General features: G+C 43.2%; 1 protein-coding gene across 1 annotated transcript; it reads left to right on the top strand.

Moving 5' to 3' along the window:
* The first annotated feature begins 1,841 nt into the window (after positions 1-1,841).
* On the top strand, positions 1,842-20,689 carry GPN1 (GPN-loop GTPase 1). The gene is given in 15 exon segments (XM_036335022.1): positions 1,842-1,992; positions 3,409-3,502; positions 5,668-5,707; positions 6,504-6,570; positions 7,442-7,479; positions 9,798-9,876; positions 10,051-10,145; positions 11,327-11,372; positions 12,194-12,340; positions 13,039-13,121; positions 14,605-14,644; positions 15,427-15,517; positions 17,500-17,607; positions 19,373-19,414; positions 19,417-20,689. Coding segments are annotated over 15 exon segments (1,119 nt in total). The 5' UTR covers positions 1,842-1,881; the 3' UTR covers positions 19,455-20,689.
* The last annotated feature ends 484 nt before the right edge of the window (positions 20,690-21,173 follow it).

Here is a 21,173-nt window from a genome sequence, read left to right as displayed (position 1 = left end):
ATCTCAATTTTAAAGAGAAGAAAGGTTTGGAGCATCTAAGTAACTTGGCCACGATTTACACTGCTAACAAGTGGCAGAGCCGGGGTCGGTGTGAAACCCACATTTATCTACGACTTGGTGAACAGCTGGCTACAAAGGGCCCAGAACAGACTCGGAGGTAAGGAGCAGGAATACATGTCTCAGCTCTTGCATCACCTTTTCGGTTTCCAAGGACGCTTCCGTGCAGGGAAACGCCCCTCAGTACCTGCTTGCTCCGGGAATCCTAGCGTCCACCCCCCGGCGTTGGTGTAAGACCACCGGGAGGGACTAGGGCCAGTGTCAGGGCGTTGGTGTAAGTCCACCGAGAGGGACTAGGGCCAGTGTCAGGGCGTTGGTGTAAGACCACCGAGAGGGACAAGGACTTGTGTCAGGGCGTTGGTGTAAGACCACCGAGAGGGACAAGGACTAGTGTCAGGGCGTTGGTGTAAGACCACCGAGAGGGACAAGGACTAGTGTCAGGGCGTTGGTGTAAGACCACCGAGAGGGACTAGGACTAGTGTCAGGACGTTGGTGTAAGTCCACCGAGAGGGACAAGGACTTGTGTCAGGGCGTTGGTGTAAGTCCACCGAGAGGGACTAGGGCTAGTGTCAGGGCGTTGGTGTAAGACCACCGAGAGGGACAAGGACTTGTGTCAGGGCGTTGGTGTAAGACCACCGAGAGGGACTAGGGCTAGTGTCAGGGCGTTGGTGTAAGACCACCGAGAGGGACAAGGACTAGTGTCAGGGCGTTGGTGTAAGACCACCGAGAGGGACTAGGGCTAGTGTCAGGGCGTTGGTGTAAGTCCACCGAGAGGGACAAGGACTTGTGTCAGGGCGTTGGTGTAAGTCCACCGAGAGGGACTAGGGCTAGTGTCAGGCGTTGGTGTAAGACCACCGAGAGGGACTAGGGCTAGTGTCAGGGCGTTGGTGTAAGACCACCGAGAGGGACTAGGGCTAGTGTCAGGGCGTTGGTGTAAGACCACCGAGAGGGACAAGGACTTGTGTCAGGACGTTGGTGTAAGACCACCGAGAGGGACTAGGACAAGTGTCAGGGCGTTGGTGTAAGACCACCGAGAGGGACTAGGGCCAGTGTCAGGGCGTTGGTGTAAGACCACCGAGAGGGACTAGGGCTAGTGTCAGGGCGTTGGTGTAAGACCACCGAGAGGGACTAGGGCTAGTGTCAGGGCGTTGGTGTAAGTCCACCGAGAGGGACAAGGACTAGTGTCAGGGCGTTGGTGTAAGTCCACCGAGAGGGACTAGGACTAGTGTCAGGGCGTTGGTGTAAGTCCACCGAGAGGGACTAGGGCTAGTGTCAGGGCGTTGGTGTAAGTCCACCGAGAGGGACTAGGGCCAGTGTCAGGGGCGTCGCCAGGCGGGGACGGGGTTCCCGTGAGCCAAGTGTCTCGGTTCAACGGGCCTCTGCACCGCCCGGCAACCCCTAGGTTCGCATCCCGCTCCAGTCCAGGCCGGTTCCCCCCACACCCACCCCCCTCGCGGCTTAACCCCTCGCCCGGCTCAGCCCTAGCAGTCGGTTCTCCGGAATCTAGTCCTGGCTCCTTTGGGGGACGGAAGTGAAACGCACTCTCTTTTTTGCATCATGGGAGCCCTGCTCTCGGGATCTCATCTCGTCCGTTCTCCTGCGAACCCAGGCCGTGCTCTTCTTCCGGTTCGCTCGCTCCAGTCCTCCCAGCGCCTCCACTCCCCCGACAAGGCTCCCGGTTGGCTCCTCCCGAGCCCGGTCGGGACCGGAGGATGCTCTTCTGAGCGGTCGGAGCCAGTCCCATTCCGTCTCCCAGCCGCCGCGGCGGAAGTCTCTCTAGCCACGTGACGTCTCGATGGTCGAGTGGGCGGAGCCAGGAGGAAGATGGCGGCGCCCGCGGCTGCAGCCGGGCCTCAGGCGTCCGGGGGTCCTCGGCCCCCAGTGTGTCTGTTGGTGTTGGGGATGGCGGGGTCTGGGAAAACCACCTTCGTACAGGTGAGGTACATGGCGCGGGCGAAGCAGGTGTGCGCGAGAGGCGGTGGAAGGCCGGGAAGCGGGAGGGGAGGGCTTCCCGAGGAGCGGGAGGGCCGGCGCGTGGCTCCGGGGGTCCTCGGAGACGTTGCACCGGAGCCTGGGCTCAGCAAGGCGCCTGGAGTGCATACCGGGTGCCGCTTACCACCTGGTACTGCGGTTGTCCTGCCGGCAAAATTGCTGACTTGAAGGCAGAGGCTGACTTACAAGTAACGCGATTCATAGTGCAGAGTGCTACCACGCAGGCTTTCGGCATAGATGGCTAAAGAATTAGCTATTTGTTGTGTGAACAGAAAAGGGGTGCCGTAATAAGTGTAATAACTGCAACCCCACCTCTCCTCTGACAGTTGTCAGTCTGTCCTCTATCTATGAGCCTGTTTCTATTTCTAACCTCACAGGGTGATTGGATCATAAATTAGTTTTTAATTGAATTTGTTGGGGTGCAATTGGTTAATAAAATTACATAGGTTTCAGATGTCCAGTCTATAGTACATCATCTGTATATTGTATCGTGTTCTCCACCCCAAGTCAGGTCTCCTTCCTTCGCCATTTATCCCGCCTTTACCCTCTTCTACCAACCCGCACCCTTCTCCCCCTCTGGCAATCGCCAGTTGTTGTCTGTGCCTGTGAGTCTTATTCTTTGTTTAACCTCTTCACCTTTTTCACCCAGCACTGCAACCCTACCTCTCCTCTGACAGTTGTCAGTCTGTTCTCTATCTGTGAGCCTGTTTCTATTTTGTTTATTTTGTTCATTAGATTCCACATATGAGTGAGATAATATGGATCATAAATTCTTAACTGGGCAGGTCTTGGTAGGTAGTCACACCCCAGCATATAACTTCTTTGGTAAAATGTTTACATGTGCTCTAAGCAAGTCCTGTTCATTTTTTTGTGTGTGTGCACGCATCTGGGTTAACTCACCTTTGAAATGCCTCTTTTTCAAGAGAGCATGTAATCTTATTAACCATCCACTTTCCGCCTTTCTTTCTCCAACTTTATGTCATCTTCCTCCTTAATTCCAAATGCATAAGTAAAAGAAACTGCAAAACTTTCATTCTTCGGAGCACTTGCTGCCTGGTTACTGTCATCATTTTGAGTCTAACACCGGCAATGGGGAAACAGTGAAAATGAGGTTGACAAGGTTCTGCATTCATGGAACTACTGGTTTATTGGAGGTGATAGGATAAAAACCCCACACAAAGCAAGTAAATAAGTGATGGAGGGAAGAGGAGGCTCTGTTAAACGGGTAATAAAGAAAGAATTGCATTTCAGCTGAGAGTTGAATGTTGGAGGTGAGTATTTCAGATGGAGGGAAATGTCCTTTGTCCTCTTATCATGCCCTCTTTGTCTGTCTCCATCCCGCACCTCACATCTCTGTAGAGGCTCACAGGACATCTGCACAGCCAAGGCTCTCCACCTTATGTGATCAATCTCGACCCAGCTGTGCATGAAGTTCCCTTTCCTGCCAATATTGGTGAGTAAACTACCGTTTTGTATAAAGTTGCTTGGAATGGAAACCCTCCAGCCTGCCAGTTTTCAATGCTTTCATTTTTTTCTAAACTACCTACTTTCATTTCCCATGGATTTGCTAGAATTCTTGAACAGGCTTCTGCCTTATTCACATTTTCTCTGTTTACTCCTTTCCCTTTGTTTCCTTTCTACTCAGTGTTATTTCTCCTTCCTGACCCTGAGGTATCAGGCTATTGTTGTTTGGGAAAATGAAGTGGTTTCTCACTTCTAGGCCCTAAACCCTTCAGCCGGCTCTCATATATGCACCTCTTTATTTAGTTTACTAGGGGCTCAGTGCACGAATTCGTGCACCTTGAACTGTGGACCACAAGGCTGTGGTGGGCATGGAGGCAGGACTTGGCCCATCCTCCGTGCCCCCACCCAGCCCCTCCTGCCTTGGCCCCCGGTTCCCTGTCTGCCGGCAGCCCTGCTCCCATGCGCTGACAGTGCCGGCCCCACTCACACCTGCTGACGATGTGGAGCAATTGGGGCCGGCGCCAGGAGCAGGTGTGAGCAGGGCTGGCATTGTCAGTGAGTGCGAGCTGCGGCTGCTGCCCTGATTGCCCCTCAGGAGCAGGGGGAGGTGGAGAAGCCCTCAGGGGTGATTGGGGCTGGCAGTCGCAGCTCGCACCTGCTGACAGTGCTGAGTGATCGGGGCTGGTGCTGGCAGCGGGTGCAAGCAGGGCTGACACCAGCACAGGTGTGAGCGCGGCAGGACCGCAGTGCGTAGGAGCAAGGAATTTTCAGTAACCACCAGAGGCTCACCGGATGACAGTGACTGGTGCCCCGCCTTGGTCTGGCGCGCCTCCCCCCCACCCCCCTCCCCCATTGCGCCGTGGCCCTTTATGTTCCATGCGCGCCCCCTGGTGGTCAGTGCACGTCATAGTGACTGATTGTTTGGTTGTCCCACCCTTCGGTCTATTTGCATATTAGGGTTTTATATATATATAGATTTTTCTCAAAGTTTAGTTAGAGTATAATGGTTTTTGTGTGGTATTTCACTTAATGATTTGTAGGAACCTTGCTTCCACTCCCAAAATTACATGGAAGAATGTGCATAGATATGCATATGTGCATTGTTTTGGGGAGAGGTTCCCAGTTATCCTAATAGGAATCTGTGACTATAAAAAGGTGAGAATGGATGTGATCCAATGTCATGTTTCTTGATAGGATCTAGGCTTCCTGATCTAGACTTTCACTGTGGTAATCTTTTTATCTCTTCTTAATCCTGTCAAGATGCTTACAACCCAAACAAAGGAAGGCCTTATGTTAAGAAGCAGAAATTGTGCTCTGGCCAGTGTGGCTCAGTTAGGTGAGCATTGTCCTCTGCGCCGAAGGTTTGCTGGAGATACACACACACACACACATACACATGTATACATATACATATATATACATACACACACACACACACACACACACACACACACATATATATATATGGCAAAGGATTTGGGGGAAAAAATCTCCCATCTCACTTAAAGGGTGGAATTCTAATAGTTGATGGGGTAGGTTTATAGACTGGTAGATAGGTTTAGTTAGATATTACTGGATAAATTAATTACTTTTTAAAAATCATGTCTGCATTACCTTTGTTATCAGTAGCAGTTAATAAGAAATAAACAGTTTTTTCTTGATTTAGCGCCCTTTTTCTATTCATATGATTACTGACAAGGTGTTTAAGTGCATAAAACTTTTCTCCCTATCTCAGAACATCTCAACCGTAGCTTGAGAAGTTGTAACCTAACATTCTTCATGGGGGACTTGACAGCTATCCTTTGTAAGGACAGGAACCATTGTGAAGCTGGTAGAAGAGAATGCTGACAAGGGAATACTAAAAGCTACTTTTCATTTCTTGCTGGTAGAGAAAGTACAGGACACCTTCTGCCCTTCTATTCTTTTCCTCACAATTTTGCTTCTTTTTCATCACAGTTCAATGATCTTGGCTTAAAAATTACAAAACAAATTTGAAAAGTAACTCATGCTTAGAGGGAAACTTATTTTTTTTCCTCAGGGGATCAGAGATGACTTGAGAGACCTCTTGGCTTAGGATATTATTGGTGGAGAGCCTCAAGCTATATTGTTTCTTATGTGTTAAATTCTAATTAATTCTTCACCCTCTTTCCCCAGATATTCGTGACACTGTGAAGTATAAAGAAGTCATGAAACAGTATCCTTTTTTTACGTCGTCTTTGGTGTTGACTCTCTCTGTATTTTGCAGCTTTGAAGGAAAGTTTTTGGGTTTCCTTGTGAAATATACTAGCAAAATCATTTTGATTACTTTAAAGTCACTTTATTAGGAAAATGAAAGATGAAGCTGGGAAAAAGTATTGTAGGTGATTAGAAATATTCTTTGGGCTTGCGATTTTAGTTTTTTTTTTTACCAAATTCCCAGATGGCAGGCTGTTGTAATTAGAGGGCGTAGATAATGAGAGGCAAGCTGGTAGCGTGCCTAGGACCCAGAAAGTAGCATTGCCTTGGAAGCTACATCCATTGGTCATCACCTCTTCAAACTGGGAAACCCAGAAATGAGTAGGATCACCTCTTGGTACATTGCTATGTGAAATGTGTACTTTCCCTCTAGGTAAGTCTAGGTAGGAAAACTAATTATAATCAGCAAGTTGCTTGATTAGTGAGGATCAGAGCAAGGAGTGTTATATAGATGATCGTACTAGCTAATGCTAGCAGGCTGTCACTGCCTGATGCATCTGTCTATTATGTTTTGGTGCCTTTAGTTTGTTCATTTTGCCTGGCCCTCCTTAAAACAACAAATAAATGAAGAAGACCTTGATGAATGTTTCCTATGAAGTTACAGCTGTGTAGTACATACTAAGTCAAGGATTAGCTTGCCAATATTCATTAATGGACCACTAATATTATAATGTTTGTGTGAGTGATGTCCTGGGTATGAACTTTATCATCTCATTTCATCTATAAACAATTTAAATCCTCAACTTAGTGTCTAGATATGGACTTGGACCCAATGGTGGCATAGTGACCTCACTCAATCTCTTTGCTACTAGATTTGATCAGGTATGTCTGTCTGTTTTCACTCATATAGGCATGACTGTAAAAACCAGTGGCTCTTAAATACCTTAGTTTGATAACATTGGGAAAGAAGAGCAATTAACCTTGGATATAAATATCCTTCTATATAATGAAAGGCTAATATGCAAATTGTCCCCTCGACTGGGAGTTGGACCGGGAGTTGGACAGGGGGTGGGGCTGGCCTGCCAACTGCCTTCGGCCCCTCCCCCTGGCTACCCCCACCCCTAATTGCCCCCCCACCCCAATTAGGGGCAGGGCTGGCCAGCCAACCTCCCGTATCTCCTTCCCCTGGCGGTCCCCTTCCCCTGGCCAGCCCAGCCTGATCACCCCGACTGGGGCAGGCTGACCGGACCCCGCTCGTGCATGAATTCGTGCACCGGGTCTCCAGTAGAAAATAAATAGGCATTTTGGTAGACAGAGAAATAGGCTACTAGTATGAGAGGATGATCAGTTTTATGAGCACTTCATATTTAATATTTGGGACAGCCAGTAAAACAAATACAGGAGACCGTGTTTGTTTCTTGATCTGTTATTGGCATATAGTGTTACCCTGAGGATGGAGTAAAGGGATGAGGGGAGAGATGAGCTAGCAGGCATGGAACAGAAAAATAATGGGGCTTTTTAAACTTGTGACAGTTATCAGCTTCTCAGACCCTTGCCCTGTGCTCCAGGATGCTGCAGTGCTGCTGATGTGGCTGTGTTTCTGTGGTTCAGTGAGTTTATTAGTTGGTGTCCTAAGATTGAGAACACAGAGATTCAATAGTTGATGGTACCTATAAAGCAGGCCACTTGGAGAGGACCCTGTGATTTTATGCTGAAATCGGCTCCTGTTGTAATTGGCATCTTTTTCTTTTAGGTGATGAAATTTATTGAGAAGGCCCAGAACATGTCTAAGTAAGTGATTTCAGTTTAGCGCCTGTTTATTACTCTGTAGTTAACACTTTTCTAGGCTTTTTGGAAAGATTTTGGGTTAGCATTAAGTTTTGAAAGAGTTTAGGTTAAGATGAAACTATTAGAAATGAAAAAAAAGATAGTCAAGAAAATCATTAAGATGCTATATAGTGTAGAGCTAAATTTAATAGTATTCTATCCCCAGCCTCTTTGGTATATGCTCATGGCTTCTTAGGAGATATTTTGAAACTTTGTCTCTGTTTTCTTTTGGGAAACCATATTTGTTGGCATTAAAATCTCTGAAACATCTTTCTAACTCTTAAACGAATATAATTTACATAAATCAGAGAGAATAATTGTTTTTTAATTTTAAAAGTTTCAAAATATAAAATAAAATATTTGTTTATTATTACCCACTGTTAATAGATTAACTGTTAATAGGTTTTTAATAGGTTTGCTTTAAAAAAAAGAAAGATAATTCATTATTTTTATAAAAAAAGATATATGACCCTTACAAAGAATTCAACTTGGTTGGTATCGTTCAGAGGTTATGCACCAGGAGATCATGGTTTGACTCCCCATCAGGGCACATGCCCAGGTTGTGGGTTTGATCCTGCAGGAGGCAGCTGATCCATGATTCTCTCTCATCATTGATGTTTCTGTCTCTCTCTCCTTCCCTCTTCCTTTCTCTCTGAAACCAGTAAAAATATATTTTAAAAAAACCAATTCAAACCATACATAATTTAAAAGGTGCAGTTATCACCCACTAGACCCACTAGAAATAACTATCATTATTATTACTACCAGTGACTATCATTTCACATGTTTCTATGCATATATACATAAGTAGAAGAATGGAGGGATAAGGTGTTTTGCAAAAATAGTATCATAAAAGAGGTAGTTTTAAAAAATATTTTTCTTGAGCCCCAGCTGGTTTGGCTCAGTGAATAGAGTGTCGGCCTGTGGACTGAAGGATCCTGGGTTCAGTTCTGGTCAAGGACACATGCCTGGGTTGTGTGCTTGCTCCCCTGTAGGGGGCATGCAGGAGACAGCTGATCAATGATTCTCTCTCACCATTGATGTTTCTCTCTCTCTCTCCTCCCTTCCTCTCTGAAATCAATAAAAATATATTTTAAAAAATCTTTCTTGCGATATAAACTCATATACCATAAAGTTCACTCCTTTATATAATTTAGTGGTGTTTAGTATACTCATAAAATTGTGTATTGATTCCTACTGTCTAATTTCAGAACATTTTTATTATCCCAAAAGAAATGTCATACACATTAGCAATCTTTCTTTTTCCCCAGCTCCTATTGGCTGCACCATTTTACATTCCCACCAGCAGTGCATGAGGGTTCCAGTTTCTCCACGTCCTTGTCAATATTTGTTATATCTTTGTTTTTTATTATAACTGTCTTAGTGGGTGTGTGGGTGTGAGGTGGTATTGCATTGTGGTTTTGATTTGTATTCCCTCAAGGATTAATGATATTGAGCATCATTTCATCTATTTATTGGTCATTGGTATATAATTGTAGAAGTGTCTATTTAAATTCTTTGCTCATTTTTAAAACAGCTTTATTGAGATATAAGTCACATTCCATGCAATTCTCCCATTTAAAGTGTACAATTCACTGACTTTTAGTATAGTCACAGAATTGTGCAGCTAGCAGCAATTTTAGATCATTTTCATCACCTCAACAAGAAACCCTGTATTCTTTAGCTATCACTCGCCTGTCCCACCCCCTCCTCTAAGCAACTGGATAGTTTCTCAAGAGATTTATATTCTGGTTTTTCTTATCTCATTTTTAATGCAGTGTGTATCTATAACTATCACACAGTCTCCTGTGATCATTTGCAGTAATTTATGCACTGCTGCTCTTTTTAAAAAAAAATATACTCTATTGATTTTTTACAGAGAGGAAGGGAGAGGGATAGAGAGTTAGAATCATCGATGAGAGAGAAACATCGATCAGCTGCCTCCTGCACGCCCCCCACTGGGGATGTGCCCGCAACCCAGGTACATGCCCTTGACTAGAATCGAACCTGGGACCCTTCAGTCCTCAGGCCGACGCTCTATCCACTGAGCCAAACCGGTTCAGGCCGCACTGCTGCTCTTATCCATTAGCATGAATATTGGACATTGAACAAAACTTGGGGGAATGTGGTATGCATTTTAAAGACAATGGGAGGAAGGTAGACTTGGCAATGTGAAGAGTGTATTCCAATCTTGGATAACCAGTAGTTTGATGTTTTGTGTAATGGGGTATTTTCAGCATTGTACAAGTGTAATACTTCTTTAATGGTCTTTCTTGACACAGATATGTCTTGATTGACACACCTGGGCAGATTGAAGTGTTCACCTGGTCAGCTTCTGGGACAATCATCACAGAGGCCCTGGTGAGTATTGTAGGTATTACTGAGAGCTAGACTTTTTTTATTGCCTGGGACCTTATGTAGAAGGGAGTAATAAAAGCTCTGTAAAGTGGTTCTCTCTTGCTAAAGAAGATAGGAAAAATCTGGGAACAGATCATGAGCCCTCTGGCTAAGGCTTTGATTATTTTGTGGCTTTAGGCATCCTCATTTCCAACGATTGTCATTTATGTAATGGACACATCAAGAAGTACCAACCCAGTGACCTTCATGTCCAACATGCTCTATGCCTGCAGGTAATTGATTATTGCTGGGCATGATATTACATCAAGGTATGAGGCCTCCTCTTCTTCTTTGAGTCCTGAGTGCGTATCCCTAGATTTGTGCTCATTCAGGTTTGCCACTCACTTTAGTGGTTGTGAGTTGGGGAGGGGTCAGAAGAGAAAAGAGGCACATGTGCTCTTGGCGTTCTCTGTCAGCAGCTTCTCATCTTCCTCCGTGCTTGCTACAGAAAGAGGTAGTGTGTGAGTGTGAATCTTCTGGTAGTTGCTCCCAGTTCAGTGAGATCCAAGTCTAAATAAAACAGAGCTCCTTTTCTGTATTATGATAACATGGGAAATTATAACATGGGGAGAGATTATGAGTAAAAAGGTTATCCATAATTCTAAAACACACAGGTTTGCCCCAACGGCGGGATGATTAGGAGAGGAAGGACATGCCTCACTAGGTTATGTGAATACATTAGATCTAGGAGCAAGGCATGCCGTTATTGAAGCTGAGAGAATTGGATTTTTGGGGGTGCAGAAAAGCCATCACCAACATTTGCCCCTTTGAGTATGATTAGGGATGTCTCTTATTTGATGCAAGAAATCCTAGTCCAAATAGAAATCTGATGACTGACAGCATTTGCTCATTTTTTAAAAAAAATATCTTTATTGATTTCAGAGAGGAAGGGAGAGGGAAAGAGAGATAGAAACATCAATGATGAGAGAAAAACATTGATTGGCTGCCTCCTGCACGTCCCCTTCTGGGGATCAAGCCCACACACAACCCAGGTATGTGCCCTTGTCCGGAATTGAACCTGGGACCCTTCAGTCCACAGGCTGATGCTCTATCCACTGAGCCAAACCAGCTAGGGCCATTTGCTTATTTTTATATTAGTTGTTTAAAAGACAATTATTTGGTAAAAACAAGCAACCAAACACACACACACACACACACACACACACACACACACACACACAGAAAATAGAATCAGTAGCAAAGCATTCTTAAAGAAAGAGAGTTATGTGTGTGTGTTTGTTGTGATGGTGGGGGTGGTTTTTCTCTTGGGAGAGGAGGACTTGTGCCTTGTAAGAATGGATACCTTATACTTCGAGTCTGAACTCAGTCCCCTTTACTCAGTTCCAACTGACTGACATGGTAAACAAGAGCTGCAGTGTTTTTACTGATAATGTTTTGATGTTTGATTTTTCAGCATCTTGTACAAAACCAAGCTTCCTTTCATTGTGGTCATGAATAAAGTAAGTGGATCCTTCTGTTGTGATTCAGTCCTGTATTTGTTTTTCATCAGAACTTTGTGTTATTGGAAGATTTGGAATAGGTGGGAAATGTTATTTAGAGGCAGGAGAGTAGATTCAAGCTTAACTGAAACAGTCATGGGCACTTCTAGGGAGAAGATTCAGTCAGATTGAATATTTATCACTGACTTTCATCCCAAGTTATTTCAGCCTAGATAGAGCAGCCCCTCACTTGTAGGGTGTGGATTATTCCTCAGAATCGAGACAATGGGCGGAGATGGGACTGCTAGTCTATTGGAAGTGGCAACTAAAACAAAAAGACAAAACTTCCCTGTTGATTGATAGCTAGGATACAGCAGACTAGTTGACTTTAGAGCCTGGAATGGGCTGGCATCCACTGTGGTCATGGTGACTTGGCAGTGGATAGTGAGGAGAACATATAACTTCATTTAATTAACACTATACAGCAATCTTGGTTCTTTATGGCTTGTTGTAGTGGAAGAGGAACTGGGGAAAGCAGAGAAAGAAAATATATGAATGATTGCTTTCTTTCTTTATTGAATTTATTGGGTGACATTGGTTGATAACACTGTATACGTTTCAGATGTAAAATTCTATAATACATCATCTGTACACTATTGTGTGTTCATCACCCCAAGTCAAATCTCCTTCCATCACTATTTGTACCCCATACCCTCTTCTACCTCCCCTCACCCCTGAATAATTGCTTATTATCACTACTTAATTAAAAAAGGGGGGGAGGGGCATTATTTGGTCTCTAAACTCATCTCTGGTTTCTCATAGTTGGCTTCTCTCTGTTGCAGACTGACATCATTGATCACAGCTTTGCAGTGGAATGGATGCAAGATTTTGAGGCTTTCCAAGATGCCTTGAATCAAGAGACTACATATGTCAGTAACCTGACTCGTTCGATGAGCTTGGTGTTAGATGAATTTTACAGCTCACTCAGGGTAAACGTTCTCTTCTGCTCATACCGACAGTTTCCCCAGATCACATCTTAACCCAATGGGGCTGGCTTTGAACCATCTTAGGAAGGAAATTCATTACTTTTTGAAAAGTAAATTTTAAAGCATTAACTTATTAAATACTGGAGGTTTATAGATGAATAGATAGAGACCTTACCCTCAGAGAGTTTATGGTCTAATTAGAAGGGAAAGCTACACACAGAATTAAAACAGAATTAAGAAAGATTGGAATTTGGCCCTGATGGTAGTGAGAGGGAAGATCACTTGACATGAGAAATGTTGGAGGATATAGCTTTAGAGTATGCTTTGAAGGGAGGGTAAGATTTGTATAAGCAAAAGTGGGTGTGAGTGCCAGAGCCTATGTTAATTGCCCAAGTAAAGGCACTGACATACTAATTTTCATAGAGAACAGACAGTGGTTTGATTTGATAGAGAATAGATAAAAAGCCCTGCTACTTGTTTGTCCCTAATTATCTTTCTTGTTCAATTCTCTATTTGCCTTAGACTTATTTCCATGACTTTTTAGTAGACATGCTGCTTTCTGGTTTAGCTTTTATTCTTTGCCAGAGACTTAAGTATCTAAACTTTTTTGTGAAGATTTTAATGAAATTTGAACAAAATAATGTACACCATTAAAAAATATACATCTCTTTGCTCAGTGGCATTAATGTTGCTTTTGTCAGGTGGTAGGTGTGTCTGCTGTTCTGGGTACAGGCTTAGATGAACTCTTCGTGCAAGTCACCAGTGCTGCGGAAGAATATGAAAGGTGAGAACAAAGGACAATTCTATTGATGACATTCTTAATGACCCACAATGCTGATATGATAGCAGTTTTGCCAGGCAAAGCATTTTGGTTTTCATAGCATATATATTACATTTGCCATGCGTATGTGTACTGACCACACTTAGGGGTAACTAATCCCCATTAACTGTTTTTAAAAAATAGGAGTATAAAATCTTCACTGTATTTAATGAGTAAGAGCAGGCAGGAGTCACCAGACTTTCTGTGAAAAGCCAGATAATAATCATTTTAGACTTTGTGGACTTTGTGATCTCTGTTGCAACTGTTCAATTCTGTTTTAGCAAAAAAGAATCCATAGACAGTTTATAAATGAATGAACGTGGCTGTGTTCCAGTAAAACATTATTATAAAAATAGGCAGCGGACTTGATTTGGCTGTTTTCCACATTGGACGACCCCATTAGCTTTAATGCTTTGGAGTCAGACAGTTAAGAGTTGGGTTTCTGTTTCCTCCACTTAATGAATAACTTCTGCAAGCTTCCTCAGTTGTAGTTCAGGGATAATAGCATGCATTGCTAAGGTTGTTGTGAGAATTATTTGAGAAAACATCTGGAGCACCCAGTGCAATTGCTGACACATAGTAAGCACGTTTCATAATAAATGATTGTTATTACTTGTCATAATTAATATTGGAATTCCATTTACCTAAAGGAAAGTGGAGTCAGAGCATGCAGATACTTTCCGTAGGTCTGTAGCCTGTTAGTTGCTGCATCCCCACATGCTCCTGTGGCCCCATAAATAGCAAGATCCTAACAAACACATTGTGGTTTTCAGACACATTATTTTGAGTTTGATTCATTAGATAAGGGTTTTGTGTGTGTGTGTGTGATCGTGTGTGATCAAAGCCTTAGGAAAAGACTGCTTTGTGTCCTTTCATAGTTGCCCTGTTAAAACCACATAATTAAAAGTTAATATATATTGGGCTTCCTGAACCCAGCAGTCCTCGATTCTTTTACTCATCTCAAATGTTTATCCATATGAATGCTAATAAGCTCATTAGTCATTGTCTCTAGAGTTAATCTTTCCAGCTCAGCAGTCAGACATTTTTCTTTTTTCTAGTTTCCCAGGTGAGGACAGGTACCTTGGACAGGAACGAAGAAGGAGAGAGACAGAAACATCAATGAGAGAGAATCATTGATCGGCTGCCTCCTGCACACCCCCTACTGGGGGTCGAGGCCGAAACCCAGGCTTGTGCTCTTGGCCGGAATTGAACTTGGGACCCTTCAGTCCACAGACTGACGCTCTATCCACTGGGCCAAGCCGGCTAGGGCGGTACCCTGGCTTTTAATTCCATAGGGATAGCATTTCAGTGAGTTACACTTGTTATGCCTGACGTTCAGTTAAGTAAGACCTTTTTTTATTTTCAGATCCCTAGGAAAACAGAAGGGAAGTGTGGGCAGGCAGGACATATTTTAAACACAGCAATTTAGAAATTGTTTCTCTTTCAGGGAGTATCGTCCTGAATATGAACGTCTGAAGAAATCACTGGTAAGAGAGGAGGCTGTTTGTGTGTTTTAGGGCCACTAAAAAAACAACCTTAAACCATACACTTATCCTCCTGCCATTAATACTTTTGTTTCGGCCATCAGTGTGTCTTTTAGATACTTGTTAATTTAAATTTGTAAATGTCTATGTGTGCTTTCTGGATGTAGAAAGGTCCCTTAAGTTATTTAACTTTTCTTTATTTGAAGTTTTAAAAGCCAGATTTTTCTGCCCTGGCAAGGAAATTCAATTGGTTAGAGTGTCGTTCTGATATGCCAACAAATTGATGTGTCCTCCCCCTCCAATTCCTCTCCCTCTAAAATCAATATATTTTAAAAAAACTTTTAAAAATCAGATATGTGCTAAGCCCTTATTGCACCCTACCCCCACCCCTACTCCGAGGTCCATTTAAAGGCTAGTTGTAGAGTTTTGTTTAGGAAAAGAGAGGTGGCTCACAACTCTCATTTCAACGGATCAGGTGTCCTGTCCCCACTGGCCGCACTGGGCTCCATATCACCGAGTCTTCCTCCTGTATCTGTTTGAGCGGTCTTTTGGTGTATTTTGTGTCCAGTTCCTGGAACTTCTGATTCAGTCTCCAGAGCCCTCCAGCCTGAATTGCTAATCTGGGCCCATACTACTCAGTGTTTCTATCCATATCAGCCATCCCTTATCTGCCTCAATGTTTAGGAAGTCTCTGGCATTTGTATAATTGGTCATCTCCAGTCAGAAGATACATCTGACTTGGGGCCCTTTTTTGAATCTAATGATAGCTTTCTCTACATGTACAGGCCAGTGCACAGAGCCAGCAGCAGAAAGAACAACTAGAACGCCTTCAGAAAGATATGGGCTCTGTTGCCTTGGACACAGGAGCTGCGACAGGTATTGGAGGGTCTTTGGTGTTAGGGACTGAAAGTGGATATGTTATTTCTACTCGGCAGGAAGACACTTATATTTAAGAGCGGAAAGAGAAGAGGGGGATGTTTTCCTTATGTGGGGTTTGCATATTTCTTATTAAATTTATTTCAAGGATTTTTTTCTTCTTTTTAGTGTTGAAAATAGTTTTTTTGAACGATTATATCTTCTGATGATGTTTGTGTGTACAAAACTTTCAATTTTTGTACATTAGTTTTTTTATTCTGCTACTTTTGAGTTAGTTTTGTCATTGATTCTCTAGGGATTTCTAGGTTGGTACTCATAGTTAAATGTATACACTCCCACCCATCCACACTTACTGATGGGCTGGCCTTTAAAGGAGTGAAGTTCTGTTCAGGAAAGCTATTGCTATACTCCTAGTAGAGAACATGCAAAGCTGCTTGGAGGAGATGCGAGAAATGGACTGGGTTGACCAGTTACATGAACTTGCCTATGCCGTCCTGGTTGCACACCTCAGCAACATCAATTTCTATGTGCTGTGGTCCTTGGAATCACTCATGAATACACGAAGTGGCAACTGTTAAATCTGTTGCAAAGGGTCTGCTGTCCTTAGATAACCTGCTAAAAGTTGGAGGAGTTTCAGTCAGTCACTTGGGGAAATCGCAAGTATGGTTGTGTAATTCTGAGTTGGGCACAGAATGAAGCAGTGACTGTTGGCACACCATGCCGTCATCCTTTCTCAGGGCCGGGCCACTTGAGCTTTGTGCCCCTTGGTGTTGCTGCTTTTTGACGCCCTATTCCCCAGCTCATCCTGCTTGACCTCTCAGGCACCTGAAGAGAGAGTGGTCATGTCCTCCCATGGCTTTAGGTTACTTGGCACGGTTTCAGGTTCTTACAGAAACCGACCCCTGTAGGCGGAATCCCCTGCCAAGGAATAACCTGATTATACTTCTTCCTGATTATTGGAGCTCAGCCCTGTGGAGTTTCCCTCAGTAGGGAATTTGCCTCTATTATTATATTCAGTTTTCCATAGTCTCCCCCCACCCATCTTATTTCTGAATAATACCCTGGTTCCTCTACTCTGGGTCATTTTACACGGTGCTCTCTTCCGACCCTTTCTGAACTTAATTTCCACCAGGAAGCTTCCTCGGTGCTCCACACTGACCCTTGACTCACCAGCACCCTGGATCTGCTCGAACGTCTTGAGCATAAGTCCATCGTCTGTTCCAAGCTGTCAGCTAGTAAAAATGAGTGAGCCTGGCTGGCATGGCTTAGGGTTTGAGCATCGACCTGTGAGCCTGGGGGTCATGGTTGGATTCCCCGTCAGGACATATGCTTGGGTTGTGGGCTCGGTCCCCAGTGTGGGGCATGTGGGAGGCAGCCGATCAATGATTCTCTCTCATCATTGATGTTTCTATCTCTCTCCCTCTCCCTTCCTCTCTGAAATCAATTAAAAATATATATTTTTATAAAGAATGACATTTCTACTAAGACAAGCTACTTGAGAATTATTTTCCTTAGTTTAAAAATAAGATCTTCAGCCCTAGATGGTTTTGCTCAGTGGTTAGAACGCTGGGCTGTGGACTGAAGGGTCTTGAGTTTGATTCCGGTCAGGGGCACATGCCCGGGTTACAGGCTCGACCCCCAAAAGGGAGTGTGCAGGAGGCAGCCAATCAATGATTCTCTCTCATCATCGATGTTTCTATCTCTTCCTCTCCCTTCCTCTCTGAAATCAATAAAAAAATATATTAAAGAAAAACAAAACCTAAACAATAAAAAGACCTCTTATTAGAATAGTGAAAGCACTTTGTGAATTAGACTTGAAATGTTATGTGGTATTAACAATACATTTGGGAGAAGTATTATCTTGCATTTTATCATGACTACTTTCATCCAGCCAAATTAAAAATTGTAGTTATTTACCGACTCAGAATCACCTTTTGGAGGAGGCATGTGTTCATGACATGCTGCTGGTGTTTTCTCTGTAGACAGCTTACCTTCTGGGCGGGACCCTTCTGACTTGATCCTCACTCGGGGAACCTTGGATGAAGAAGATGAAGAAGCAGACAGCGACACTGATGATATTGACCACAGAGGTGAGAGGTGGCTCATGAAAACAGACTAGTTGCTTATCCTCATTTAGTTTTGTCAGGACCTTCTTGTTAAGAGAAGGTCTTGAATATGCATCCAGTAATAGGGGAGAGGAGCCGTAGCCAATTGCTCAGTGGTTAGAGAATTGTCCTGCAGATTGAAGGGTTGCAAGTTCGATTCTGGTCAGGGGCATGTACCTCGGTTGTAGGCTTGACCCCCAGCCTCAGTCTGGGTGTGTATGGGAGGCAACCAGTCTATGTGTCTCTCACATTGATGTTTCTCACTCTCTCCCCCTCCCTTTCACTCTGTCTAAAAAGAAAAAAAATCAATGGAAAAAATATCCTCGGGTGAGGATTAACAAAAAAGAAAAAAAAATTGGGGAGAGAGGAGATTGTTAAGGTATAGCACCAGGAAAGAGTCTCATGCATTGGGAGTGCCTGGCCTTCCTGCTGAATGGTTAATATTGAGCTGATTACAGGCCTTTTATTAGTCTGTCTTCTCAAGTTAGGTCCTGACTCAGTCTGAGGAGTCTAGGATTTTGTTTATTGTAATTGCTTTGAGAATACATACGGAGGCCTCAGCAGACCTGAACTAGTCAGAAGAGACTGCAAGTAACACTTTGAGGTTAAAATGGCTCTGGAAACCCAAAAGGGTTAACTTGGCATAGTTTTATGGAATGTGAACAGAATCTATTTCTTGAAACAGCCCTTTTAGATCCTCGCTATGACCAAGAGCAAACTTCTCTTTATTCCAGTGCACTGGATGCTAACATGTAAAGTGCCTCATGTAATCAGGTTTATTGAAGTATAATTTATAAAGTAAAACCCACCTTTTAAAAGTTTCTAGTTTGGTGAGTTGTACATTTTTTCCCCCCAAATTATAAGAGAAAGTTTATTTAGAAAGTTACAGAGGTAGTAGAAGTGAGGCCCTCCAAGACGGCCCTTGGAGCTTAGGAGAGAGAAAGGCAAAGGTAAGGTGCCTTTGGGGAAGAAGAAAAGGATGGGAAAAACTCAGGCATGCGAGAGACAGAGAGAGAGAGAGAGAGAGAGAGAGAGAGAGAGAGAGAGAGAGCGAGCGCACGTGCCTCTTGAGGAGTTTTAACACATCTAGTCTTGTAACCACCATCATAATCAATATACAGAACACTTCCATTACCCCCGAAGTTCTCTCAAGCCATTTTTATTCAGTCCCTTCCTGCATACCTAGTTCCTGGCAATCACTGATCTAATTTCTGTTCCTATAATTTTGCCTTTTCCAGATTGTCTTATAATTGGAATGACAGTATTTAACTTGCATTCAACTTTTTTCAATCAGTATAATGCTTGTGTGATTTGTTGCATGTATTAGTAGTGTTTTTACAGTTGAGTAATACTCCATTATATGGATCTATCACAGTTTGTTTATGCATTCACCACCTGGTTGACATTTGGGTTATTTCTAGATTTTAGCTCTAATAACTAAAGCTGCTATTAACATTCATTAATAGATCTTGGTGTGGACATACGTTTTCATTTCCTTTGGATGAAAATACTTAGAAGTGGGACCTCATTTTAGTTACTTTATGAGGGGGGTTTTTCCCCCACTTACAGATAAAAGAAACTGTACATTTTGGGCCACAGGGTAAGTATGCTCTGGGAGATTTTTCCTGACTGGGAGAAGTGAACACTTAGTTTCTTAGAAACAGTACTGTGTCTGATGGACGGGTGGCAGCAGGTCTCACCGACCTGTCTAATGGGAGTTGAAAAAGAATTGACCTTTCTTTCCTTGCAGCTACGGAGGAAAGTCACGAGGAGCCAGCGTTCCAGGATTTTATGCAGAATCAATGGCACAGCACTGGAAGAGAAACAGATAGTTTCTAGAGTCCAGAGGTTTGGAACTCGGTGAAGAAACTATCCTTACCTCTGACGGGGTTCCTATAAAGAACAATTTTGTACAGAATAGCCGAGTTTCTCTTATTAGGGAGCTTTCCTGACTCCGGTGAAGCCAAGGATAGAAGAAATTTGGACCTGGCAGGTAGATGTTGATTCCCCGTGGCCTTTCCCTAGGATTTTGCAAGGAAGGATTTTCTGACTGTTCTGGATGCTGGTGTTCTGCCTGTAAACCTTCACGTTTTATCATTTGAACTCAAGTACTTTTGCTGCTAACGGATGAAAGAGAGAACATATTGTTCACTTCAGATCTCTATTCTTAGGCTGTATTTATAGCCTCTATTTCCCAAGCATCTTGCCCTTGACCCATGAGTTTCCCTCCTTTTAGCAGAATGGGAGATAAGAAACATGAGCTTGTACAGAGTGGCAGTGGAGTCTCCTTGGCAACCAGTCAATGTTGATATGAAATGCTTGGTAGCTCATTATAGGTTTGTTGAAGAAAGTGGACAAAACATAATTAATAAGAATCCTGTTTTTGATGGTGACTTGGATAGAGGTTTTAATTTTAACTTTGGTATAAGACTGCCTGTCAGAATTTAAAATAAGAAAATTATATAATTATAAATAATTTCACTTCTGTTGATCAGAGAGGTTTAAGGACACATGTCCAAACCTGACTCAGTAAGGTGATGTTTACTGAAGTTTTCCTGGTTACACACACCTAGTAACCAGGTATAGCGCCAGGCCCTGTTTGCATTTTACTTTGAACTTAATGCAAAATATGCTTGGTGATTTTCTGAAGGCCATGGACTTGGGTCAGGTGTACATTCCATATATAACAATCATGGTTTACCTTGCCTCCATTCTTCACAATATCTCAAAATGTAGTGCATTTCTCCTGAGGAATTTTTCCCTGCCTAATCTGTCCTCCAGTGGTTCTGGAAGTGTGGTCTCTGGGCCAGAAGCATAAGCATCACCAGGGAAATTGTTAGAAAGGGAACACCGAAGACCTGAATCAGAAACTGGGGGTGGGGCCCAGCAATCTGTTTGAACCACTGATCTAACAACCCAAACAACCTGGGACAATTCTAGGCCAGATGACTCTCAGGTATCAGCCATATGACCTGCTTTATCAGAGGACCCCAACTTTGACCATCTGGTGCCTCTTCTCCAATTTAAACATTCTAAAAATAAAAGCTTTTTTTTTTTTTACCATGAAGTATTAATTTCAATATTCTGTACCTAGTGGGAACCACTGGTCTAAAATTTTGAATCTATAAGAGGAAACCATTTGCACAGCAAAACTCTGAACATACATGGTTTTCCCCTTAGTGCCTTTGAATACTTTTTCCTTAAAGAATAACTTGTATGGCCTATACTCTATGCTCCATAAGGGCAGGCATAATGTCTTGATTTTGGTCTTGATTAAAGGAGTGCTCTAAATTGCACAAGATTAGTAATCTGCATCCATAAACTTCAGCAGAATTTAACACGCAGGCACCTATTACCAAGGCATAAAGCACATGTGTGCTAATTACTCCTAATTATTCCAAAGCTGCATCATTTACATAATAAATACTGATTGAGACTATCAGATGCTAAGTAGGGCAGTACTGGAATGGCTGAGTGACAATAGTAAAGTTCAGGATATGATGTAGAGTAGAAAGCCTCTTTTTAGAGGCTACCCATCTAGTAGAAGCACA

The sequence above is a fragment of the Myotis myotis genome, unplaced genomic scaffold (assembly GCF_014108235.1).
Source record: "Myotis myotis isolate mMyoMyo1 unplaced genomic scaffold, mMyoMyo1.p scaffold_m19_p_14, whole genome shotgun sequence".
NCBI classification, from domain to species: Eukaryota; Metazoa; Chordata; class Mammalia; order Chiroptera; family Vespertilionidae; genus Myotis; species Myotis myotis.
The sequence above is the reverse complement of the archived record's forward strand: the minus strand, read 5'-3'. Positions and strand labels throughout refer to the sequence as shown.